At 41.9% G+C, this 26,606-nt stretch overlaps 3 protein-coding genes across 11 annotated transcripts; 1 reads left to right on the forward strand and 2 right to left on the reverse strand.

Moving 5' to 3' along the window:
- Positions 1-155: 155 nt before the first annotated feature.
- Positions 156-11,727, forward strand: aplf (aprataxin and PNKP like factor). Of its 9 annotated transcripts, none has more exons than XM_061770141.1 (11): positions 156-302; positions 505-604; positions 1,295-1,373; positions 3,770-3,939; positions 4,068-4,203; positions 6,429-6,543; positions 8,450-8,532; positions 8,672-8,931; positions 9,216-9,301; positions 9,391-9,437; positions 11,269-11,727. In XM_061770141.1, exons 2-11 carry the CDS (start codon positions 549-551, stop codon positions 11,452-11,454), a joined length of 1,218 nt encoding a protein of 405 aa, XP_061626125.1. In that variant the 5' UTR covers positions 156-302; positions 505-548; the 3' UTR covers positions 11,455-11,727. The 9 variants fall into 9 exon arrangements, with proteins under 9 accessions (XP_061626125.1, XP_061626121.1, XP_061626119.1 ...); XM_061770137.1 differs by having other exon boundaries at positions 158-186; positions 1,302-1,373; XM_061770135.1 differs by having other exon boundaries at positions 162-302; positions 1,302-1,373.
- A 772-nt stretch (positions 11,728-12,499) lies between these two features.
- prokr1a (prokineticin receptor 1a) lies at positions 12,500-15,387 on the reverse strand. The gene is made up of 2 exons (XM_061770930.1): positions 14,969-15,387; positions 12,500-13,400 (listed from the first exon to the last, which is right to left on the reverse strand). Exons 1-2 carry the CDS (start codon positions 15,385-15,387, stop codon positions 12,701-12,703), a joined length of 1,119 nt encoding a protein of 372 aa, XP_061626914.1. The 3' UTR covers positions 12,500-12,700.
- A 3,477-nt stretch (positions 15,388-18,864) lies between these two features.
- On the reverse strand, positions 18,865-22,134 carry tomm20b (translocase of outer mitochondrial membrane 20b). Its single transcript, XM_061770162.1, has 5 exons — positions 21,902-22,134; positions 20,340-20,386; positions 19,968-20,049; positions 19,732-19,874; positions 18,865-19,107 (listed from the first exon to the last, which is right to left on the reverse strand). The coding sequence occupies exons 1-5, from the start codon at positions 22,023-22,025 to the stop codon at positions 19,063-19,065; spliced, it is 441 nt and encodes a 146-aa protein (XP_061626146.1). The 5' UTR covers positions 22,026-22,134; the 3' UTR covers positions 18,865-19,062.
- Positions 22,135-26,606: the final 4,472 nt, after the last annotated feature.

The following is a 26,606-nucleotide window of genomic DNA, read 5'->3' on the forward strand; positions in this document are numbered from 1 at the left end:
CATGCGTACAAAGCTGCCGTCGTAGAAGTTTATATAAAATTAAGATATAGTTTATTTATTACAGCTAAAACCGATTTCTAGGTATGTGTGTGTTGTGTAGAAAAAAAAACTAAAATTAAAGGAAAAAATAAACGGGACCGTCCACTTGTGCGCATGCGTTCTTTAGCCAGGAAGTACTGCGGCAGTGTGAGTGGGGTTGTTGTTGTTTTATTTTTCTTCTTCTTCTTCCTGGAAATATTTGTTAAAAAATAGGGAATTATTTTTTTTTTAACAACACTCGCGTTCTTCACCAACTAAAGTTTGTAAGCTTGGATAACTTTTTTGTTCAGCTTGAAGCGAACAACATGTTTAAAGTCCACATGTATTGTCTGTAAACACAAACTCACTGTTAATTCGTGGCTACTGCATTGAACAGTAAAGATTTGACTTGTTTGAGTAAATGTGTTTCATGTTATATGATTGATTTCTTGATTGTCTTTATGTCTCTTTATATGTTCTTTCCAGTGGGCCAATGTCCGGTTTCGAGCTGATCCCGGTGCACGGAGGCGATGCCATCCACCTTCCCCCTGGAGAGAGCGTCGTGGGCCGGGGTTCTTTCCTCCGAGTGAGTCCCCATTTTTGTCATTTTCACTATGTTGAAAATATTTGTCAGAGGACACACGTAACTGTAATTCAAGAACATAAAATACAACATGTAAATACATCATTCGAAAACAGAAAAAAAGATGAAATAAGTTTAAAGCTTATGCAGCAAACCCACGATGTACTACTACATTATTACTTGTGCTGTGTTTAATAGTTCATACAGCGTCAACACAGCTTTGCTTATTTTTAGTCGCTGGGTGGCGCTGTCCCTTGATCAGCAGGTCAAAGGGTACAATTTTGTTTCTAATTTTAAAGGGCCTATTACAACAGCGTATTATATATAAATACATATAAAAAGTCGACAAAACGCTATTTAAAGTCATCATGATGAGATACAAAATAAAGTCATCATGACATCATGTGCACAAATAAAATAATATAGGCCGATCTGTTTTGAAATTGAAATGAACCTTTTTTTTTTATTGTGAAGGATTCAGTGAATGCGCGTATGAAACTTGTGGGGTTCAGTACCTCCAACAAGGTTAAGAACCACTTCTCTAGATAGACGTGCTATGACCCATGTGTTGATGTTTGAATGCATAATGTTAATGAAGATACATTTTCATTGAATGAACAAAAAAAGTCCGATGCATAACATAAAATGCAGGTTCAGGTGTGATAATGTGGACATCATTATTATTATGATTATGTGTGAGGTGAATGACAAGAGAGTGTCCAGACGTCACGGCCTGCTGAACAACCAAGATGGACGACTGCGCCTCAAACCGGTGAGTCAAGATCAAAGATTGTTAAGAAAGAAATCAAGAATCCATCCATTTTCTACACTGCTTATCCTCACTAGGGTCGTGGGAATGCTGGAACCTATCCCAGCTAACAAGAGGTTGGGTACATCCTGAACTGGTTGCCAGCCAATTGCAAGGCACATATAAACAAACAAACATTCACACCTATGGGCAATTTGGCGTCTACAATTAACCTGCCATGCATGTTTTGGGGATGTGGGAGGAAACCGGAGTACCCGGAGAAAACCGACGCAGGCACGTGGAGAACATTCAAACACCACACTTGGCGAGGCCAGATTTGAACCCGGGTCCTCAGAACTGTGAGGCGGATGTGCTAACCAGTACGTGCCGCCCGAAATCATGACTAATGATCAGAAAATTATTCATAAAGATGTGACCTGTGAGTCAACTACTTGTTTCGTAAACACTATATTGCCAAATGTATTTGCTCACCTGCCTTGACTCAGATCTGAATTAAGTGACATCCCATTCTTAATCCATAGTGTTTAATATGACATCGATCCACCCTCTGCAGTCATAACATCTTAAACTCTTTTGTGAAGGTTTTCCACAAGGTTTAAGAGTGTGTTTATGGGAATGTATAACCATTTTCCCAGAAGCGCATGACACTGATGTTAAATGAGCAGGCCTGGCTCTCAATCGCTGCTCTAATTCATCTAAAAGTGTTCTATAGGGTTGAGGTTAGGATTGTGCAGGCCAGTCAAGTGCATCCACATCAAACTGTCATCTCCAGCTTTATGAACCTTGATTTGTGCACTGATGCACAGTTATTGTGGAACAGCAAGGGACCGTCTCCAAATTGTTCTCACAAAGTTGGAAATGTTCTAATTATTAGCCCCTGAGCTCATTTGAAAGGAACTGAATGCTTCAGCATACCGAAAGATTTTAGACAATCAAATAGTTTGTGGATTACCCCTTCCTTTTCCAACATGTCTGTGCACCAATGCACAAAGCAATAGCCACCAAGACATGGATGAGAGAATTTGATGTGGATGAACTTGACCGGCCTGCACAGAATCCTGCCCTCAACCCGATAGAACACCTTTGGGTTGATTTTGAGTGGACAGTGAGCCAGGCCTTCTCATCCAACATCATTGTGTGACCTCACAAATATACTCTTGGGAGAATGAGCCAAAATACCCCTGAACCCACTCCTAAACCTTGTTGAAAGCCTACCGACAAGAGTTGAAGCTGTTATAGCTGCAAAGGGTAAACCAACTTTATATTTAACCATATGGATTTAGAATGGGATATCACTTAAAATCCTTGGTGAGTCAAGGCAGGTGAGCGAATACTTTTAACAATATAGTGTGAGACATCACGAAAGCCTGTAATTTACACAAACGTCGTCCTTCAATCATTTGCGGCAGATAGAGGTGTACGTGCGCTGTAAAAGCATCTAGCGTACGGTTTGTAATTGTTATTTTCAATACACCATAGGCAGGTTTTTGTTGCATTGACAGCACTTCAGTTTTTTGAAAGGCCTATTAACACACCGAAAACAATACAAACCCATTTAAACACATATTGAGCTAGAGCAATGAATAAAATGAAAATATTATACAAGCTGTATAAAAAATTGAGTAAGAAATGTAATCAAAATTTGCAATACAGTGGGACCGCGAAGCATAAATACAACCTCTTAGACTCCAGAGACTTGTGTGTCGTATTCTCTTTGCGTTAACACCGCAGCCAGCCACGCAGAGCACTATGCTAGATATGCTACTATAAGAGAAACTATTTAATGAAAAATCACTGCGGTGTGCATCTTTCCCTTTTCTGCAGAAATGTAGCGTTAAAGTTTACCATGTGAAAACAAACTTAAATTTTGCTTAAATACTGAATTAGGAATCAACAAACTAATATTATAAACACGAGGAATCCAATTTGCGATAAAAGACATCAGTGGTATTTGTTTGTTGTTTTGTATTTAAATATATAACATGAATTCTTCTGTCTATCTTCTATTTATCTATCTCCAACTACCTTTCTTTTTGATGTAAATCTTTATTGAAAGGCCATCAATAAAACGACCCAAAAAAATAATTGGACATGTACTGTCTAAAGAATAGCTTTAAATGTTGTAATGGTGTTGTAACCCTTTAAGCAATGTATCTTTTCACTCAAACGGTGAAGCAACACAGTTAGACAATAAAACAATACTCACGGGCATATATTCTAAACGCAGTTAGTGCGTTCAGAATTATTCAGTCATTCCCAACTCCCTAATCGCTTCGAAGGGATTTTAAGTGAACATTTTAGGGAACGATCTAGGTCTACTATATAAAAAATCTTTGTATAGTGATTAGGGAGTTGGGAATCTGTCAGTGTCCATGTGTGTTGTGTTGTGTTGTGTTCAGACGCACTTGAACCCATGCTTCCTGCAATCGTCCCTCGCTGACGACCCTCGACCCCTGCAGAAAGACGTGTGGTGCCCCCTTGACCACGGAGACATCTTCTCACTACTACCAGGGCAGCTCATGTTTCGAGTGGCGGAAGTGGGCGGACGAACATTAATCAGCCCCCTCAGGTAGGGGCATTAATGGATGTTGTGTCACGGGGGTCCATGTTTGATGTTGAAGTGTGGTCTCATGTTTATTCGTGTGTCAAGACATCAAACTGAGAAGTGCCTAAGTGCTCTCTGCATGTTTAACACAGAGTAAGTGCCACGTGTGAGGGCTATGCAAAACCTGTTTCACGCCAGAGAACCCCTCCCACTTCTCCTGGTTGTCATGGCGCCAAGCCAGAGGCCTCCAACCAGGAGGCGTCGTTTGCAGGAGAGGCTCTAACTGAGGTTTGTCTCAAAAGAAACTAGGCAATGTGATTTCTGTACAAATTGTGAATGCTGAAAAGTGGAATGTAGAATACATTTAAATTAGGCTTGTCCCCATCAGGGCTGATCAGGCCATTTTCAGCTACTTGGCAGCAGGTGTTAACGATCAGAGTTTTCAATTTTCCGAAATTTTTAAAGGCCACAAAATGACAAACTGATCCTATTACGAAGATAGAGTGGTGCCTTGAGATACAGAGTTTGATTTGTTACATGACCATGCTCGTAACTCAAAACGCATTGACAGTGGAACCTTGATTTAACAGAACTAGTAGGGGAGAGGTTCGTCCGTTAATCGGATTGTCTGCTAAATTGAAGCACTTTTTTTGTGCTCTAAAAACACCAGTAAAGTACAATATTTTTGTTTCTTAAAATGTTTAAAACGCTTTAAAGATTATCCAAATTTACCTCACAGGTGCATGAAAGGAGTGATTTTGAGTTCCAGTTGGACACCACTTTCTGTCTGTTAAATCTGAATTCCGTTAAATCGAGGTTCCACGGTGAAATGAATGGAAATACCATTAATCTGTTCCATGAACTTAATGAGAAAAGTAGCACTCTGTAATATTGTCCTTTATAATAAAAAAAAACATACAGTACTGACCTAATTAAATAGAATAACAAAAAAAGTTTTTGGCACACCTTCAAATCAATGCACATTGTGCTGCTCATTCTGGTGAGTACGCCTTGGGCACTTGAGGGCAGTATAAAGACCAATTCATACTTACTTCAAACTTACTTTCCTAGCCTGGATTCAGCAGCCAATCATATTGCAGTGGGGCCTGTCCTGCCTAGAACTCGAGTGGGCTTCATATAGTTGTTCTTCGCAGAGGATAAAGAATACAGTATATGACTGTGAGTTAGGGCTGGGCAATATGGCAAAAAAATAAAATTATATATATATATATATATATATATATCGCAATTGTTTCATGTTGTCCGATCTCCATTCTTATCACAATTTTATTATATTGTTTTAAACTTTTTTTTTCTTAAACAGTTACTTTAAAAGCATCTGTACTGAATACTAAAGAAGCCAGAGAGTATTTCAACATTTTATTAATGCCTTTTGCTAACATCACTCCTCATGGCATATTAAGCACAAGATTTCCTAAAAAAGCTCCAGTTTCAAGTTGGAATGGTTTGAAATATGGGAGGATGAGTTAAATTTGGAATAGGTCCCCGTTCATTTCAGTGGGATTTTTTATTTATTTATTTATTTACATCTAAAATTAATAATTTTGGGAATGTGTAAAATAGTTGTTTGGATGTCCTGTGTGAGGAAAATAGTGATGTTAGAATAGTTTGAATTGGTCGAGAAATGTAGAAGTATCAGGTAAAATTGTAAAACGGTTTGGGAATTTTAACATGGAAAATGCGGTATGCGGAAAAAATATTGGAAATGGTTCCCAGTATGTCCTGAATGAGCTTAACAATTTGAAGTTGGAATGGTTTGAATTGGATGAGTTAAATTTGCAAACTGTCTCCATTCATTTCAAGGGGAATTATTTTCGTGGAAAATGTGCAACTGTGGGAAGTGTGAATTTGTGGACTGCGGAAAATGGTAGTCTGGATGGCCTGAATAATCAATGAATATTTTGAAGTTGGCATGCTTTGAACCAGTTGAAAAATGTGGAAGGATGAGGTAAATTTGTAAAATGTCTCCAATGATTTGGGAATTTTGTCATGGAAGATGTTAGCTGGAATGCCTTGAATCTATTAAAAGTTGTGACATATGGGAGGATGAGTTCATGAGTTTGGAAAAAGCCTCGAATTCAATAAGAATCATTTTTATGGTAAATGTGGAATTGTGGGAAAAGTATGAATTTGTGGAAAGGTGTGTAGATACTGTATCTTCAATAAGGTGAATATTTGTTTCTTTTTTACTTCCTGTAGCCACTATTACTGCTGAAATGATGCAAATTTCCCCATTGTGGGACTAAAAAAGATGATCATATCTTATTTAGAACTTTGACTGCTTTGACTCTCTTGAAAAATTTGTAATTTTTAGATTTAAAAAAAAAAAAAGAATAAATATGAAGAATTTTGGTGCAGAATATCACGTGTGAATGCTCTTCTGCACAATTAATCAGTGAGTCTTAATATTGATTGATGCATTTACTTTCGAATTCATGATGTCAAATAGTAAAGAGTGAATGAAGTCAACCAATCAGAGTTTTTTTACACAGGAAGACAAGGTGGGAAGGCATGCGGTAGTCGCACCTTCACCTCGCAAGAAACGACTTTTACCTTCGTGGATGATGGCGGCCGTTAACTCGTCCAGCGCCACCCTGAGCCGCCAAGGTAACACGTGACACCTTCGACCAGCCAAATCCGACTGTTAGCTGCTAGCATTGGATACACAGAATACAAAGTGGAGGGGGTTTGTATTACTAAGCACACTACGCAGGCACATGCACACACATTTTTGTGGGCAGGTGCTCGAGCCAAAAAAGAAGGGCACCCATCTTCAAAATTATTCATACAATTAAGAACAAAAGTACTATACATTTAACTTTTCTATTTATTTCAGTTAACACAATCAACACAGTCAATAAGACAACGACAGTGGTACTTCGGGTTACGAACGACCAAATTTACGAACAATTCGGGTTGCGTCCAAAATTTTAATAAAAAACCTATGCATGGATCAGACAACAGGACACATTTGGTCTTTCACGATTGCACTATGTCAGACTTCTGGCATCAAATCTTGCCATATTTCGGGCAGACAGTGGAAACACGACACGACTGTATTCGATACCACCGCATCCCGTCTTTTCCGATCAGCGGGATTTATCTTGTCAAAATAAAAATTGTCTGAGAGGCAGAACCAGAAAACGTCAACGCGACCGGATACACTTGTAACAATGATGACGACAACAACTGTGCCACGCCAATGTACTGTATTGCATCGGGAGGGGGGGGGGAGAACATAAGTAGGAAAAATGTGTGGTTGTCATCGCTGTAAACAGAAAAGTAGTTGCCTGCTGCTCGGTGTTAGGCGAAAATCTGTTCTCGGCAGAAGTTCCGCCTCCACTTCCTCGATCATCCAATCACAAATCTAATAGGGTTTGTGATTGACGTGGTAAAAGAAGTCCGGAAATCATTTTATTTGTGTCAAAAAATACTATTTACACTATGTATGTTATTTATTGAGTTGTACCGTCGCTTTAATTAAGACAACAAACGGCTAACGTCAGCGTAATCACGTCAAAATAGCTGTCCACAGAGAACACTAGATACGCCAGCACACTGGGAGAAGCCTGGCTAACCGACGTGGCTACATGGCAGCCATATTGGCAGAGGCGACGTTGCCATAGAAGACAATGCATGGACATCGAAATTAAATCGTAACTTGCTCATTTCTCTACCGATTTTCATGGGGGTTACTGTTTTGTAAATGCCAAAGCATATGCTATCAGCATTTGAAAAATGACAATCGAAAATGCTTAAAAGAAATGTGCAGCAAATTGGCCCACAGAGCTATTCATCTTTCAAATGACGTGACATCCCACCTTTGTTGGTTTGGTTTTGTGTGCCAAAATCAACCAATGAATTACCAGAGAAACAGAATTTGAATTTCCCCATGTTATGGAAGAAAACGCTTCTTCAATGTGGAGCGTTAGCCCTCTCCTTTCCCTCCTTAGTTCAAATTAATGAGCAATATACTGTTATTGTGTTTATTTAGTGTTTTATTTCATTATAAGAGTGTGTTTTCTGTATTGCACTATATTTATTTTTAACCACACACTGATGAGAAAAAAAGCAAGAATAACTTAATCTTGGCGCTAGAACTGATTGATTGCATTTCTATTCATTTCAACGAGAAACATTGCCTAAAGAACATTTCGGGTTACAAACGGGGTCACGGAACGAATTAAGTTCGTAACCTGAGGTTCCACTGTCTTACAAAGAAGGTAACTCTTAAATGTTAAACTCTATTAGAATCTATTAAAATTGTAATCATGGAAATTTTCAAAAGCAACTGTAATTTAATCACACATTTTAACCCAGTAATCTAATTGATTGCATTTACATAAATATTTTTATTAAATTGCATAATCTTGTTACATGTATTTAGTCACTCACCAACACTGCTAATGAATGAGCGAATGATTGCGAACACAGCAACAGTTAGTCAGTTCACAAAGTCAATGTTCATTTCCTGATGTGTGGGCCAATCACGTCTTCCTTTGTGACATCACAGCCGCCAAGAAAAGCCGACAGACGGAGCTCAGCGACGACAAGAAGACAAAAGTGAAGAGGATAAGGAAAGGGGACGGATGTGCAGTTGAGTGGGCAGATATACACAAATAGTAATAAATTATACTTCCATGCCCCCTTCATAGTTTACATCTGGCTTTTAAAAATGTATATATATATTGTACAGTTATTTATTAATGAAGTGAACATGTTTGTCCACTTTCAGGACGTTGCGTCATCGCACGAGCATCTCGCCAACGTGGAAGAGGACAACGAGCAACTGCAGGACGATGACAGCGTCACCATGGCGATGGAGCAGGAGGCCCAAGACCACGGAGAAGGCACAAGCCGGAAGTGTGATGTCACAACCAGGAAGTGTGACATCATTCCGAGCAGTCAACAGAACACAAGCGCAAAAGCCAAAGAAAAAGACAAGTCCTCTTCCAGACTGCGAACTGCCTGTCCATATGGAAAAGACTGCTACAGGTTAGTTTAGCTCCCTGATAAGTGAAACTTCCTGTTCAGCTCACTCCCCCTAACACACTTCCCAGCATACTTCTTGTTCAGCACACGTCCTCTCCAGTGTACTTCCTGTTTAGCCCACTTCCTCTTCAACAAGCTTCCTGTTCAGCACACATCCTGCACCAGCATACTTCCTGTTTAGCACCCTTCATGACCAGCACACTTCCTGTTTAACACACTTGCTGTTCAGCATACTTCCTGTTCCTCTCACTTCCTGGCCTCTCAGGAAGAACCCTCTCCACTTCCAGGAGTGCAGCCATCCCGGAGACTCTGACTATGAGGAAGAGGAGGAGGAAGAACGACCCGAGTGTCCCTACGGTATCGACTGCTACAGGTCCAAGTTCAACATATGATAACAATTATGAATCAGTCATTGATAAAAACAATAAATTCACTTCCTGGTTTTGTACCACCCACACGCAGGAAGAATCCTCTTCATCGCAAACAATACAAACACACGAAGAACGCAGGTACGCTCACACACACATGTACACGTGCACACATGAACAAGCACACAAACACACACCCACACACACATCTATGACCCTCCAGCACGAAACCTTTACGAAGTCGGACGGTTGTGTTCCGTAAAGCATTGACGACACGTCTGAAAAGATAGGTTTTCAGACGTGATTCAGATACCAGAAGAAAAAAAAAAGTAATGATCACTTTCCAGTTGGAACTGATGTGAATTTCTTACCTTAATGCCTCGAATGAAATGCTTTTATTGAGAGGCTACAGCAAAATCATCGTGAGAAAAGTCAGACGACGACGAGAAAATCAACGACGCTAATCGGCTGCTGCCACACACAAAGCAAGGAAAAGCACGTGTCGAATCAACAGAGAGCTTGGTGTTCTCTGCAGCCGCGGTTTGAATTCAAATATACCGTAATTTCTCGTGTATAATGCGCACCCATGTTTCGCACGCACCCCCAAAGTTGACCTCAAAATTCTGGAAAAACCTTCTACCTATGTATAATGCATTTTTACAGTGCATGATTTTGGTTCGACCCATATGAGAAGTATTATCTGTATTTTGTTAATTTTTTCAAATAATTATTCTGAAGTTAAGCACTTTATTTGAACACGTAATATAATTTATTTATTGCTCTTATTTCTAAATTCACAGACATTCACAGACATTTATTGAGTAAATTAGAAAGCACACAGATGTGCTCATATGTTTGATTAGCCAGGCTGAATTTGTAAGATGGGTATAATTCTTTAAAGAAGACATGAAGGGCCAACCGAAACACATTTCAATTTATATTAATGGGATTCAAATTAAACAAAACATAACCATAAAGAAATTATTGATGGTTGTTGTATTTAAAAAAAATAACAATATTTCACAAATTCTGCCATGGTATGTAAATTTATGAGCACAGCTGTACATATATGCAGTCGTACGTACCCCTGTCATATTGGAATGAAAGCGTAGGCCACACCTTTTTCATAACCTCTAGGTGGTGTGGCATATTGGAATGAAAGTGTACAGCTTTTTCATAACCTCTAGATGGCAACATCCATCCATCCATCCATCCATTTTCTGAGCCGCTTCTCCTCACTAGGGTCGCGGGCGTGCTGGAGCCTATCCCAGCTGTCAACGGGCAGGAGGCGGGGTACACCCTGAACTGGTTGCCAGCCAATTGCAGGGCACATACAAACAAACAACCATGCGCACTCACATTCACACCTACGGGCAATTTTAGAGTCTCCAATTAATGCATGTTTTTCATTTTCCCCTATACCAATGTATAATGCACACTATTGACTTTTGACAATTTTTTGGGGGGGAAATGCAGATTTTACCCGAGAAATTACGGGTATGTCTTTACAGATATGAATCAACAAGAGGCCATAATACAGTCCCTCTTGGTGTAAACAAAACGGACATATCTTCACCAAATGTTACCCGATTACCACAATCTATACGTCATTAGAAACCATTTTTAAAAGGGCTGTCAGAATTAACGCATTCATTAATCACAACAAATATCATATAGTTATAGTTGGCACCTGTGATTCATCACGATTAAATAAAATAAAAATATCGATTGACAGCCCTAATTTTGAATACTTTTTCAGAAAACGTCCGATCGGTTTGTTGCTGGAGGGTCACATTTACATAACTTGTGTTTATATAGCACCATCAAAAACACATGCTTAGTCACACACACACACACACACACACACGTAGACTTTCTGTAAATCACATTTTGAAGGCATTTTGCGTGTAACGGAATAAAAAATGGACTTGTTCATCCCGACACTCTTAAATCACGTTGTTCTTCTTGTCAGCTCGCAGCAGGCGGGCCGCCACCAAGGCAAAGGCAGCATCCCGTGTGGACTCCGATTCCGACTCTGGTGACAGCTTCATCAACGACGACAGCGACAACGTCGATGCCGACTCTGACTACGCCCCTCCGCCTGACTCTGACTGATTCCTGTCACCTGAATCCTACTAGGATGACGATGTGGATGTGAAAGTGTGATATTAGCGTGTGAGCTGGTGTGCGCGCTCCGGAGGGTGACGTCATGTACGCGCCCGCACCTGGCCATTCTCGCTCGTGATGTGGCCGAGGTAAGACATGTACGCTGCTCTCTCCCAATAGTCGCGGCGATTAAAGTAATAAAACAAAATGTCATAGTGAATGTTGATGAATACTATGTTGAAGATATGTGAACACTGTGTCTGTCCCCTAAAACCATTTTCTGTCCGGCTGCATTTTCAATAAACATCAGAATAATACAAAAAAATAGGCATTTTCATTATTTGCCACCTCGACAATCAACACTAGCTCCTGACGCTCAACTCGGGACGTTGTGAGTTGGTCGGAAGTATACTTCGAAGACCTCCTCAAGTCCACCTTTCTATGAAGAAGCACAGCCTGGAGACTCCGAGGTGGCAGAACAGTGGACCGGTGGCTCCGGCGTGTGAGGTACCGGAACCCCCAATACAGGTTGTTCGGTGCCCGTATGACCCGTGTGAGATTTTAGTCATAATTGCAGCCAGTATGTCGGAATTGTTGCCAGTGAGGGTTGGACTTTGCCAAGGCTGCCCGTTGTCATCAATTCTGTTCATAAACTTTATGGGCAGAATTTCTAGGCACAGCTGAGGCAGTGAGAGTGTCCGGTTTGGTGGCCTCAGTATTACGTCTCTGGTTTTTGCAGATGATGTGGTTCTGTTGGCTTCATCAAGCCATGATCCTCAACTGTCAGTGGAGCCAGTTGGGATGAAAATCAACGCATCCAAATCTAAGGTCATGGTCCTCAATAAGAATAGGGTGGACCTCTCCAGGTCGGCGATGAGATCCTGCCCCAAGTGGAGGAGTTCAAGTATCTTTGGGGGGCGACTTGGCGCAGACCCTGCGGTGAGGCAAACGCTGCATCGGCCTGTCATGGGGAAAGACCTGAGCCCATAGACCAAGATCTCCATTTATCGATCTAACTAGGTTTCCTACCCTCACCTCTAGTTGTGAGCTGTGGGTTGTGACTGAAAGAACAAGATCGCGAACACAAGCGGCCCAAATGAGTTTTCTCTACAAGATGTCAGGGTTCTCCATTAGAGACAGGATGAGAAGGGTTAATCCGGAAGGGTGAGAGTAAAGCCAGATGAGGTGTGTTTGGGCATCAGGTTAGGATGGTCTTGGTCCTCCTGAACGCTTCCCAGGACCTTCAGGACTATCAGGAGTTTCAGCGCGAGATGGAGCTCGCATCAGGACCATCGGGGCTACTTAGTGCTTGCTCCTCCCAGCTCCTCTGTGACCCTGAGCGATGAGGTTCGGGCCTCATCACTTGTGGACTTGCGGGCCACAAAGTAGACCAGCGGGGGTGGAATGAACCGTTTGGACTTTGTGGTGCTCCTGGCTTTGTGTCTGACGCTGATGAAGCAAAGTGTGTTGATGACACCATTACTCATGGCCACACACTCCATGACGTAGAACACCGCCAGGGCGTTCCTGTCCTTGGAGATGACGGTAGGGTAGAAATCCCTGAGCAGGGAGAATCCATAGTAGGGCGTCCAGCAGAGAACGTAGGCCAGCAGGACCAGGATCAGGACCAGGACCGTCCGCCGACGCTTACGCAGACGCTTGCGGATCTGCAAAGTCTGGAAACCCGGAACCTTCTTGAACCAAAGCTCCTTGGAGATACGAGCGTAGCAGGCCGCCATCACGAACACCGGGACCAAGAATTCCAGAACCAAGACCAGCAGGAAGTAGGATCGGTACAAGACTCGCTGGTCCACGGGCCAGATCTGAGCACAGAAGGCTTTAGGGGCGCCGCCTGCCCCGTGGGGGTACTCGATCTCCGAAGACATTGTGGCCGATGGGATGGAGATCACAGCTGGAACCCCCCACACTGCCACCAGCACAAAATACCATGTACGGGGGGGCAGGCCAGGAACCATGGGGTGCACGATTGCCGCGTACCTCAACACACACAACGCAACACATGTTAACACACGATTGCAGTGTACCTACACGTACACAACGCAGCACGTTAACAACACTCATTCACACACCACATACACATGAACACAACACAACCTCCACACGTCAACACCTTAACGCAATATATTTACACAACATCCAGTAACGCAACACAATAACACCACAGACACGCAATAACATATTCGCACAACATACAATACCACAACAGACATTAAAGCACTAACACAACACGTCAACATAACACACGATCGGTGTACTTGACAGTGTTTTCTACGCAAACTAGTTCAAAGTTAAGTTCACCATTCCAAAAACGAACTAGTAGTTCATAGTCTCGAAAATAAATGTGTGTGCCTGCTGATCCACAAACGCACTTTCAAGCAAAATCGAATATTTACAAATGATAAGTCATGATAAATGCACACACAACATTAAAAAAAACACGTGTAAATTGCGGATATGTTTGTGAATTTTAAAAACGCCTGCAAATAATTTGTGGACTGGAAAAACACGTGTAAACTGCGGCTATTAGTGGATTTGAAAAACGTGTAAATAGCGGATATATTTGTGGATTTGAAAAATACATGTGTGAATCGTGGATATATTTGGGGATTTGAAAAACGTGCAAATAATTTGGGGATTTGCAAAACGTGTAAATCGCGGATATATTTGGGGATTTGAAAAACGATGAAGTATCGTTCATTGAACTCGTTCACGCACAACACTGCCCATTTAACACCACGCTATATAACACAACATAAAAACACACTCCACGATGCAACGTGTTTACACAATACACACGTAAACATGCAGGAACATAATAGCATAAACCATACTTATTAATACAAAACATTAACACAACACATGAGCACAGCATATTACTGTACTCCACACATTAACACGACACGTTTACACAACACAAACATATTAACACACTTTAACTGAACACGTTGACACGACACACAACACCACATTTGCATGACTTCACATTACACTTGTACATGATTGGTTGTGGTAGGTACTGTACATAACAGGAAGTTTCATATTTGGCGTTGCTTCCCCGCTGGGGGCTTAAGGGCTTATGTCTCACTGGTCTGGAGACTAGTTGGCGACGTGATGGCGATTCGAGTCTCTGCCGGTTGCGGAGACGAGTCGGGTCGCCAGGGAGCCACAGTAAATTGAAACGCTCATTTTTTTCGAACACCTTTTGGAGCAAATCTCTGTAGTTCTCGGAGACATCTCAAAGAGGTTGCCGTGACAAATTCCGTCCGTGACTGGGGAGAGGTCGTCGCAAGTTCTCTGCGACATCTCCGAGATCTGCTGGAGACTGAGGAGACGTCGCGGCGACATCGCCGCAACGTTCCACAGATTTCACCCAGGAGGACATGACGTCGTGGCTATTTCTGGGTGAATTGGCATTACGTTGACGTCTCCGCCAGTTGATAGGCCTTATTGTGGTCCTGACTGGTCTGCGGTGGACCTGGCTCTGGTTTTACAGGCTTGGCTACAGTTTCATTAACTTGTACCGACATGTCTACATTTGTACCAACCTGTCTATGGCGATGGCGAGCAGCGCGTTGGTGGACACGTGTAGCGACAGCGTTCTTAGGTAGTTGACGGTTGCACAAGCGACCAATCCGTGACGCCACGACAGCCGACTGATCACGTAGTAGTCCAACAGCAGGGGGCAGCAGATGACCGCCACCAGGGTGTCGGACACAGCAAGGTTGGCCATCAGGAGGTCGGTCAGGCCGCGACGCCTCCTGTAGCGAAGAAGACCGATGATGAAGGCGCAATTTCCCACGCCGCACACCGCCATGATGCTGACTAGCGATGCCGCGATCACCACGCTAGCCGCCAGGAAGGCGGGGCCGCGCGTGGCGTCTGGGATGTCCTCCGGAGACACCTCGTAGTCCACCAAGTCGTAGTCCACCAAGTCGGAGACCAGAGACCAACTGCTGTTGTTCATTTCGGATCAACTGAGTGAAAGACAACATGTCATCGTCCAAGAGCGAAACGAAGATTAAAAAAAAAAGGCTAAACTAAAATCAAATAAACAAAATTAAGCCACATTAAAATCCGCTATTCGCGGGGGTCCACTATACATGTCCATCATAACAGGACGCACCAAAATATACGAGCCGTATACCAAACGGAACAGGAAGTCAGTCATTTTGCATTGAAGTGGCCATTTTAAGGTCAATTTGAAAAATCAGCTCCCAACACCAGTTTCACCATTCGACACATGATTTTATGTGCCAGGGTTAGGGTTTCAAATCAGGGTTTCGAAACATAGGATAGGGCTTGAAATCATGGTTTCAAAAAAAGGGTTTAGGGTTTCAAAACAGGGTTGGGGTTTCAAAGTGTGTTTTCAAAACAATGTTAGAGTTTCAAATTAGGGTTTCAAAACGATTAGGGTTTCAAAGTAGGGTTTTAAAGAGAGTTTTAGGGTTTCAAAACAGGGTTAGGGTTTCAAAACTGGTTTAGGGTTTGAAAACAGGGTAAAGGTTTCAAAAATGGGTTTAAAAACAGGGTTAGGGTTCAAACAGGGTTTTAAAATAGGATTTCAAAACAGAGTTAGGGTTTCCAATTAAGGTTAGTGTTTCAAAACAGGGCTAGGGTTTAAAAGTATGGTTTCAAAACAGGGTTAGGGTTTGAAAACAGGGTAACGGTGTCAACCTATGGTTTCAAAAGAGGATTAGGGTTTCAAATTAGTTTCAAAACAGTGTTTCAAAACGGTTTGGGATTCAACTCAGGGTTTCAAAACAGGGTTAGGGTTTCAAATTAGGGTTTCGAAACAGGCTTAGGGTTTCAAAGTATCATTTCAAAACAGGGTTAGGGTTTCAAAACAGAGTTAGGGTTTCAAATTAGGGTTTTGATACGATTAAGGTTTCAAAGTAGGGTTTTAAAACAGGGTTAGGGTTTTGGAGTAAGATTTCAAAACAGGGATAGGATTTCAAATTGGGGTTTAAAGAGAGTTTCAGGGTTTCATATTTGGGTTTCAAAACTAGTTTAGGGTTTCAAATTAGGCGTTTAAAAACAGTTGGGGTTTCAATGTGTGTATTTAAAACAGGGTTAGGATTTCAAATGTGGGTTTCAAAACGATTAAGGTTTCAATGTAGGGTTTTAAAACAAACACATTCACACCTACGGGCAATATAGAGTCTTCAATTGAACCTACCATGGATGTTTTGGAGATGTGGGAGGAAACCGGAGTACCCGGAGAAAACCCACGCAGAACATACAAACTCCACGCAGGCGACGCCGGATTTGAAACCGGGTCCTCAGAACGCTGAGGCAGATGTGCTCACCAGTCATCCACCGTGCGGCCTAATCAGAAGCAGCTATCCACAATAGATGGGCGATGCCTAGTTGCCCGATTTTGCAGTGCATTGGTGAAGATGGCATCAAAGTTCAATGATCATTTGGATGATTGGCCATGAAAAAGGGGGCATGAGGGCCCCGTTTATCGTCGCTTTCAGCTTGAATTCTTCGGCTTTTTCTTCCTATTCGGGAAGTGATTGTTCTCTGTCCACCAATCAGCACACGGCGCCGTGCCCAGCGCCGCACCTTTACCTGCCTTACCATACCTCTGCGCTTGGCATCCCAAACAAACAAAGACGGAAAGCGAAAAAAGTCTAGACAGGAAGCGGCGAGGACTGTTGGACGACAGGACTCCATTTTCACATTTGTGTGGATGAAGTCACTCGGCGGCTGCTCACTTGTCGTCACGTAGTCGACACTTTTTTCCCGCGCGTGTGGAATGTCACATGTGCGGCATGACATCACTGCTTTCGCCACTACACACACAAGCATGCACACACACACACACACACACTAGTGGGAAGTACCCAAGTGCAAATACTTTGTTACTGTTCTAAAGTAGATTTTGCAGCTCTCTGTACTTGACTTGAGTATTTATTTTTCCGGCCACTTGATGTTTACTCACTATGTTTGAAACTAATGATTATTTTAAGAATCAATTAATCTGTCAATAATTTGTTTGCGATGAATCGGACAAAAGGAAGACTTTGAATTTCCATCCCTTTATCAATAACACAAAACAAAAGGGGAAAAAAAACCCAGAACAATTTTTAAAATTGACAGTGCAGAAAATGCACAAACATAAATGGATTATTATTCAATTATGACGGAAAATCTGCAAAGATGTTGATCATTGCTTTCCAAAGTAAAAGCAGACGTTTGCAAATGTCTTGTTTTGTGAAAACACAAACATAATCAGTCTGCTGATGATCTATTTTTTTTACATCTCTCGGACACTGTCAATCTTTTAAAGGCACGTTCTTTATTATCATTATTCGGTTTGGTATACCGAATTAAGTGTGCCCCGAGTGTAAATATTATGGGACTGCAGATGTTAATGTTACACAAATGTCAACGTTCTCGCACGAACTTTAACTACATCCCCTAAATTATGTGTGAATAATAATAATAATATATTCTATTCTTACCTGGAATTAGCGTAGCAGGGAAACAAGTCGTTCTCGTCATAGTTTTGTCAGTAAAATGAAGTTGGAAAAAAAATACAATACATAATAGAAATATTGCTAAGACTTAAGCCTTCGTGTTGGAAAAACCGTCATTTTCCGGCTCAGTGGCGGGAAGAAAAAAAAAGCGACTTTCTTTTTCCTCTGGTCCTCGGGGTGGTGGGGGGGGGGGGGCCGGGGGCGTTCTAGTGCGCACAGCCTTTGAACGCGGGCGCGCTACTTCCGGCTGACCCCCCCCCCCCCCCCCCCCCAAAAAAAAAAAAAAAAAAAGTAAATAATAATAATTCAAATACTTGCAGACTTGAACGAACATGTACTACTTCCTGGTCAGACCTTCCGCAAAATAGAAGTACAACTAATTTGAAGTATACTCAGGAATAACTTTATATATGACAAAAGTCACCCCTTCAATGTCCTAATTTCAGCTTCTAGTTATTATTGCAGGACTAGTGGATATCGTTTTAGTTTGAGCAGATTTTTCTTTGAATTATTATTTTTTTTTTTTGTCAAAGTCAGGTGAATGCACCACTACACCAGCTGAGACAACACACGCATATATACATACATACATATATATATATATATATATATATATATAATCTATACAAATATACATGCATACATACACACACACACACACACACAAACACAGTCAATAAGGATTGCCTTTCCAATGAATGCCTAAAAATCAAAATCAACAACTTTTTGAAAATAGGACTAAGCCTTGCTGTTTCAGCATGAGAGACATTTACACTATAAAAACAAGGTGGCATCAGAAAATTGCAAAATTTGAATTTTGTTGTGTTTTTACCATTCTATTTTTTTTTTTTTTTTTTTTTTTACACAAGTGTCTTTACCATGACTGATCAAATTATATGAAAATGACACACAAGACATGATTATTTGTAAACGGTCGAGTCACAAAAGACAAAGTCGCAGTTTGTTCCCACTTTTATGTTTCCTCTGCGGGATGACGAAAACATTTAGTAAAAAGTCTAAGAGAAGAACACAAGACAAAACAATAAATAGTCACAGAAGGTTCCTGACTGGCCGTCCATCAATCAATCAATCAATCGACCAATCGGGTGCTGCAATGCTGGAAGAAGAGAAAGCCGTAGCTGGCCGTGACGCGCTCTTCACTCGATGTCGTCCTCGCTCAGGCTTTGTGCACTCACAATACGCTATAATACACACACAAATTGGACATCAGTGAAGAGTCTCAAAAGAATGAATTGTACTTTATAAAAACAGAGTCATAAGATAATCAAATAGGCTGTAAAAGAATTAAACAGTTTGTGCATCACGATTTTGCTATAATTCAATTCATTGTGTTGCTTCTTCCAGTGTCCCTGCCTTGGCCAACTTTGGGGGGGGGGGGGGGGGGGGGGTGCAGTATAATACAGTCATACGGACAAACGAAGAAGAGCCACTATTCTCAGTGATTCACTAAGCTGCAATATTATCATCTGGTTTTCGTAGAGGATAAAGAATATATGTATAAATGTATGTATAAATGTGTTGCTCTATCGTTTGTGTTCAAATATGAGTCGCTTAAAGAATTGGAACACCGTAACTCTTGATGCTAATTATTAGCCCGTCAATTTTGTTTTCTGATATATATATGAGGCATTCTTAAGGCAAAGTGGTTTGGCTGTTTTAAATACACAACATGTAATTCTCTTTGTTTTATGTTTAATTTGACAGTAAACAGCCTGAAGCTTCTTTTTGAACAATTGTTCACTATTTGCCAAACTGCTGCTTGTTTTGAAGTGGGTTGCCCACACGTGAGGGCATTGTCATGGCACCTGGCTGATGGTGGGCAGCTTGGTGAGCAGCATCTGGAAGACGGGCGGCGGCAGCGTTTGCTGGAGAACCTGCAGGAGCTGCTGAGGTTGTCCGCAGACAGCGATGGCGTTGGTCAGGTGGTCCACGCCCTTCTCGTAGTCGCCTAGAAAAAAAATGGACGAGTGTGTCGCCGGCATGAGATCAATCATGGTAAGCAAACTGACAAACACCGTGTCACAACTGTTGCCGTTGTTACCTTGGGCCAGAAGCTCCTCCCCCAACTGGATCTCCTCAAGGAAAAACTTCTGGACTGCTTCAGAGTCTTTAAGGTCAGGAAGCTGCTCAGGGTTCAAACAAAGCGCATACACACACGCAGGCACACACGTTATCGGTGTCATATGTCTACGCTGGGCAGTCAAAAAGAAATAAGGGCTTCTGAGGGGCATCCAACAACAATGTCATTTCCCAAATGGCTGACAGGAAGATGACAGGCTTAAAAAAAAAAAAGGAGAGAAAAAAGAACCTACAAATGTGAAATTTTCAATATACTAATTAACAATAAGTTAAATTCAATTTGGTTCATGACTTTTTTACTACGTCTTGTATAAAATAGAAAAAGGCAAGTCACCTTGGCCATCCCAGCTCGCTCTTTTGCCACCTTCTGCTTCTTCCTCCCTGAAACAATAACAACGGCCAGTTAGCATCTTTATGCTACGCTAGTTTAAGAGCTTCAAGATGACAAGCTACAATCTTGGCTGTCAATTCAGCAGCTATATTAACATCTAGCCAATGTGCTGTGCACAGCATGTGACCCAAGTACAATAAATGCATTACATTAAAAAAAAAAAAAAAAAAAAACGTGTGGCGCTTCAGGTAGCATGCTTTGGCTTACATGTTTAGTAGCATTTTTCGGATTGATGTTGCAAATAGCATGTTTCAGAAAGCATGTTCCAGGCAACATTTTTGAAACAGCATGACTCGGGTAACATGATTCAGACAACATGACTAGGGATAGGTACAGAGCCTTGGAATTCAACCATCCATTCATTTTCTATACCGCTTTATCCTCACTAGGGTCGCGGGCGTGCTGGAGCCTATCCCAGCTATCTTCGGGCGAGAGGCGGGGTACACCCTGAACTGGTTGCCAGCCAATCTCAGGGCACATATCAACTAACCACCATTAAAACATCGGAATATCGATAAGCTCCACCCTTCACGGCTCTGTTAACTGTATTGGACAAACCAAACTTTACTTTCTATTTATTTAAGTTGAATGCATGCTATTTTGCACCTTTTTACTCCGGAGCTGTGAAAGTGAGTGCAAATGGTTGTTGTTTGTATATATGTTTGTTTGTTTATATGTGCCCTGCGATTGGCTGGCGACCAGTTCAGCGTGTACCCTTCCTCTCGCCCGAAGATAGCTGGGTTATGCTCGAGCACGCCCTCGACCCTAGTGAGGATAAGCGGTATGGAAAATGGATGGATTAAAAAGGCATAAAGATCCACCATTCTGCATGGCCACGCAGCTGAACAGGACAAGTTTAGTTATCAGGTTTATATTAAAAATAATAATAATAATAATAATACATTGTAGTATATTAAAATCTTAACGACACCCATCCCTAAACATGACTATGGTAACATGTTTCAGATAGTTTGCGATGTAACACGTAGCATGATGTGTCAGGTAGCTTGGCAACAACGTCGCTTTTGCCATCTTTGAAAACTAAAATCCAAGTTGGCCAAGCGGGATTTAGTTTTGATTTATTTTGGCCTAGCAGCATTTACGCAGGGATCATGCTCGTGCTGATGACGCCATCGTGCGTTTGTTGGGACTCCCAACTTGAATCGTCGCTGAAGCTGCCGTCGTTGCTCAACGTTCACGTTTGAAGGAAGAAATGTCCACTCTAACCGGTGCCGAATGTTTGCCGACCGGCAGCAGAATGCGCCCGAACAGCCCCGTGTGGGCCACAATGCCGTCAGAGCCGCAGAGACGTCACAGAAAGCTTTAAATGTCGGAAAAGTGAAGGGAGCTTGGCTCGAGGGCCTCAGATGCAATCTCTCCGGGTCACATCGCATAGCATGCACTTATATTAGCATATATCTCAGTCGGTCGAATAAAACCGTGCCCAAATGGAGCGGACATGAGCCAAAGTTGAGGAAGGACGAGGTCAGCCGAGCAGCACTCACGTTCTCGCAGCCTGTTCTTGAAGTTGGGGTCGCTGCGTCTCTTGCGGTCAAAATAAATGCAATATCCGACGAAGAGAGCCCCGCACACGCCCGCCGCGATGGCACTCGTCTTCCCGACCATCATAGCGACCTCCTCGGCGGTATTTCACCTTTTCTCGCCCGTTTCGAGAGCGTCTGGACGACTCGGAAGTCAGAAAGGCGTCGCGGGCAGGAAGAAAGGACCCCGGAAGGACCCTTAAACATAGATATGAACACTAGATACGCCAGTGCGCTGTACCATCCCGGCTAACCGTGCCTACGTGGCGGCCACGTTGGTGAGGTCGATGTTCTCATCAAAGCCAATGCATGGACATTGACAATATGTCACAACTTGATCATTTCTCAACCGACTTTTTTTGTCAATGCCAAAGCGTGTACTATCAATACATATCATTCGGGAAAATAAAGGTTTTACAACTGCTAACTATCGCGTGATTGAAAAGTAACGCCCTATTTTAAAGTACTTGTAATTTATTTCTGAACTATAATTCTTACAAGAAATGAACATGAGAAGAAAGTGTATTGCATGGAGTTTTATTTAAAATTGGATATGGGCGCCAAGCATTAGCCACCAGTTTCTCAAGCCGCTTGGGAACCGCATTAACTGATTTCACAAGGAACTCTTGTGGGATGGAAGACATAACTTCCCGTATTCGCCCTTCAAGTTCTTCCAAAGTCGTTGGTTTGGTAGAATAGACTTGCTCCTTTAATCATGGAACATACACAAAATATTACAACATATTAATAAATTATAAGCATTTTAAAATAGGGAGTTACTTTTCAATCACCCTGTATTACGTTCCTATCTTCGCGTCACCATAGGCATGCAATACAAAAGGGGCGTGTCCTCGCTACCCAATCAGATCTATGCCCCTAACCTTCATAGCCTTCTAGTCTTCGGGCGATCGCCTGACAGAAAATATGCGAATCATTACAAAATAGGTTGGGAATAAAAAATGTATCCGATTAGTGATATTTCATCTTAACTTCTCTTCTTACCTGTAACAGCAAAACTGCAAAAAGGTAAACCGGTTAACTTGAGGTAAAATAATTTGGGCAAGCCATTAAGTTATGTGAAACATTTTATGTCGAAGGGTACAATTCCAATTCTGATTACAGTATACATATTAAAAACACTGAAATGATCCACAGCACGTAATGCTAATGTTTGGTCGACAGAGGGTGTGCTCAGGCTAATGTAGCATGCTAACGCCTCAGAGGCCTTTTAATTATTAATGGAATTTTTAACAAACGTCCTACTTCCTGGTCAGAACGTCAGCAAAATAGAAGTACAACTAATTTGAAGTATACTCAGGAAAGGTTTTTTGTTTGTAGAGTTATTCTCCAAACAAAAGTCACCACTTCAAGGTCATAATTTCAGCTACTAGTTATTACTAATCATGGGTATCATTTTAGTCTGAGATAATTTTTCTTTCAAATGTTTTGGGGAAATTGTCATACAGACGCGTGTATTTGTGTGCGCTTAGGTATATACATACACTTGCTTATTACTTTACATTTCTCTTATAAGTGTACATACAGTACGAATACTGGCTGAAAATACAAGGTCAAATAAACAAGAAAAAATTAAATATGTATACTATATAGCCCGCAACCCTAGTGAGGATACACGGTATGGAAAATGGATGGATGGATCCAGTATGTGCCCTGCAATTGGCTGGTGACCAGTTCAGGGTGTACCCCGCCTCTCATCCAGAATCAGCTGGGATACACACCAGCTCGCCCGTGACCCTAGTGAGGATAAGTGGTATGGAAAATGGATGGATGGATATGTGTGTGTGTGTGTGTGTGTAAATTAGGATGAAGTTGTGACTTTTCATGCTAATCTGTTGATATAATGTCATTGGTGACAAGATGGCATCCAGTTTAACTTTATGTTGACACGTGTTAGCACACTGAATGAATGGACGCTAATGACCACTAATCACTTTAGAGACTTTACGTGTTTACAGGCAGACAGGGAATCCCGGTTTAAAGTTGAAAGTTCACAGAGAGTGATAGTAAGCACTCTGTGGTCCTCTCAATTTGGGGCTTAAAACCAGCACGTCAATGCTAATGAGCAAGCTAACAGCTAAGTGGATGCAAAACATTGACGCTAGGGTTTTGTAACTAGCTTGGCAATGGTAGCCATCTCAAGTAAAATGAACATTTTGTTTTTTATTCTATAAATTACTGACAAATGACTCCCCAAATTCCATTTGCAAACATTCTACATATGACAAGGTCGATGTGTCCATTTAAAAAAAGAAACGTGGCCCTTGTGCAGCAGCGTCTTTCCTGCACGTCCACGTCAAATGGTGTGGAACAGGTAGTCGTCTGTCTTAGCGACAACATTCTTTCAATCACAGGACCTGGCTGACTGACCTTTGAACCCACCAGCAGACGTCTCAAATCTGATTAAACTCGAGATGGCACTCGCTCTGCTTGATTGGCTAAGACTGTCTGACCTCTGACCTCCACATTTGATGACAACCTTTTTCTTCTCAATGATTTACTTTCACCTAGACACCATGTGTATATATTAGATGTATTTTTAAATATATAAAAGTCCCCAGGAATTGCACAGTAAATACATTTTTGTGACATTTACGCTAAGTGGTGTTTTGTGAGATTATAAATGTTTGTAACAGTTTGATCTTTTCCTTTCCTCAAAGTGATGTTATACATCAGTCTCCTATTTGTTCACAGCAAGAGTGAAAACTGGGACCAAGGAATACTTAGAAACATGCCTTAAATGTGTTCAAAGCGTGTGGAAGGGGTAACAAAAGATTTGGGGGTCACGTGACACTGGTTGTCAGGTGACTTGTGGGTACAACACGTGTTGTGTTGCATTGCATTATAGGAAGAGGGCTGGGTTTAAGGCGGTAGGAAGGGGTTAATGTCTACGGCACAGTATACCCCGCGGCATTGGTTGCCTTTCATCCACTTCATGTGACCATGGGGTGGGGGGCGCACATGGGCACCCCCCCCCCGTGTTGTTACCCATGAGGCGAGTTTGGTGGAGCGCACATCTGTTTGAAGTCACTCCTTAGCCACTATGTAGTAACCTACATACGCATTTTTGGGGTGCTCCAACACTCCTAAATTGCATCACAGTACCCTTAAAATGTTATTTTTACTCTTTTTAAAACAAGCTAGAAACATGTATAACCATACTTGTAATATTTTAATGACAAAAATACAGCCTTTCTTGCCTCATAATTGGTTTGTGCCACCTCTGTACGACTCGGCTCGGAGCATGCCATCTGCAGAGCAATACGCTGTCTTCCAGTGATATACAGTCGTGGTCCTAATTACCTGGCATAAACCAGGATCTGTGGAACACTTCTTAACCTCTGGCACCCAATACCAAGACACTACCAGTCCTCATTTTTGCTGCATTTAGTCATAGCTCACCATTTGTTGTCAGGTAGTATTTACTTGACATTTTTTTCTAGTTAGGAAACGTTTCAGATGGTCAGAGATGGCACCACTGTCCTCTGAATTGAGAAGCTAGCTGTTGTGTACAGTACAATATTAAAGCCAATTTGCTGTAGACAAGATGGATGCCCATGAATATTCTAACTCTCATTAGGAAAATTTAATTTAGTATTGATTCATCCATCCATCCATTTTCTGAGCCACTTCTCACCAGGGTTGCGGGCGTGCTGGAGCCCATCACAGCTATCATCGGGCAGGAGGCGGGGTACACCCTGAACTGGTTGCCAGCCAATCGCAGGGCACATACAAACAACCATTCACACTCACATTCACACTTATGGGCAATTTAGAGTCCCCAATTAATGCCATTTTTTTGGGTTGTGGGAGGAAACCGGAGTGCCCGGAGAAACGCAACGCAGGCACGGGGAGAAGATGCAAACTCCACACAGGCGGGGCAGGGATTTGAACCCCGGTCCTCAGAACTGTGAGGCTGACGCTCTAACCAGTCGTCCACCGTGCCGCCAGTATTGATTCAAGTATTCACAAAAGTCAATTTGTTAGTTTTACATATTGTGCATTGCATTTCCTATATATAAGTCCAAGGTCCATTTTAGGTATTTTTTGTTCTATAGGGGGCTGGGTTCCTTCCCCCAAAAATTGTTTATAAATCGAATCCATTCCTCTTGCTATGGTTCAACACTGAACTAACCTTAATCTGATTTGATGGGTTATTCACTTTTCTAAAAGTGTTATCTTCTCTTTCATCAAAATTGGATTAAAATGTACAAAACAGTGAAATGTATCTTCCCTGGCCGGGAGCTTAGAACCCCTGAATCACAGATCCTACAATCGCCCCGCTTGTTGCTCAATTTATTTCGGCACACTAGCCACCTCATGAACTGAACCAAGTGATCCAGCTGATTTGGTGCCGTTCTGTAGGGCAGCGGTCGGTCCCCAGCCTTTTTTGCACTACGTAAAGACAAACTTTGCTGCACCGGCATAGAACTAAACCAAATGATTAAGTATACGATATCATTTGACTGTTTTACAGATTATTATTTTTTTTTTGGTCTGAATGTTTTATGAGTAGGATTAATATTGGCTGGCCAATCTGTCAGGAGCCCTGCAAATACACTTGCAGCGTTTGCGATGATGAATTCATTCCTGACTCCCCAATATCACCACAGAAGGATTAGGGAACTATCTAGATCCAATATATCAAAAT

This window comes from Phyllopteryx taeniolatus, chromosome 4 (assembly GCF_024500385.1).
Source record: "Phyllopteryx taeniolatus isolate TA_2022b chromosome 4, UOR_Ptae_1.2, whole genome shotgun sequence".
Classification (NCBI taxonomy): Eukaryota; Metazoa; Chordata; class Actinopteri; order Syngnathiformes; family Syngnathidae; genus Phyllopteryx; species Phyllopteryx taeniolatus.

Coding starts and splice junctions, on each gene's coding strand:
- aplf (XM_061770137.1), top strand. CDS start 512: ATGTCCGGTTTCGAGCTGATCCCGGTGCACGGAGGCGATGCCATCCAC. Junction 4,204..6,428: donor CAGGAGAGGCTCTAACTGAG/GTTTGTCTCAAA, acceptor TTTTTTACACAG/GAAGACAAGGTGGGAAGGCA. Junction 9,438..11,268: donor CAAACACACGAAGAACGCAG/GTACGCTCACAC, acceptor TCTTCTTGTCAG/CTCGCAGCAGGCGGGCCGCC.
- prokr1a (XM_061770930.1), bottom strand. CDS start 15,387: ATGAACAACAGCAGTTGGTCTCTGGTCTCCGACTTGGTGGACTACGAC. Junction 13,401..14,968: donor CTCGCCATCGCCATAGACAG/GTTGGTACAAAT, acceptor GTGTGTGTTGAG/GTACGCGGCAATCGTGCACC.
- tomm20b (XM_061770162.1), bottom strand. CDS start 22,025: ATGATGGTCGGGAAGACGAGTGCCATCGCGGCGGGCGTGTGCGGGGCT. Junction 20,387..21,901: donor CAAGAACAGGCTGCGAGAAC/GTGAGTGCTGCT, acceptor TTATTGTTTCAG/GGAGGAAGAAGCAGAAGGTG. Junction 20,050..20,339: donor AGCGAGCTGGGATGGCCAAG/GTGACTTGCCTT, acceptor AACCCTGAGCAG/CTTCCTGACCTTAAAGACTC.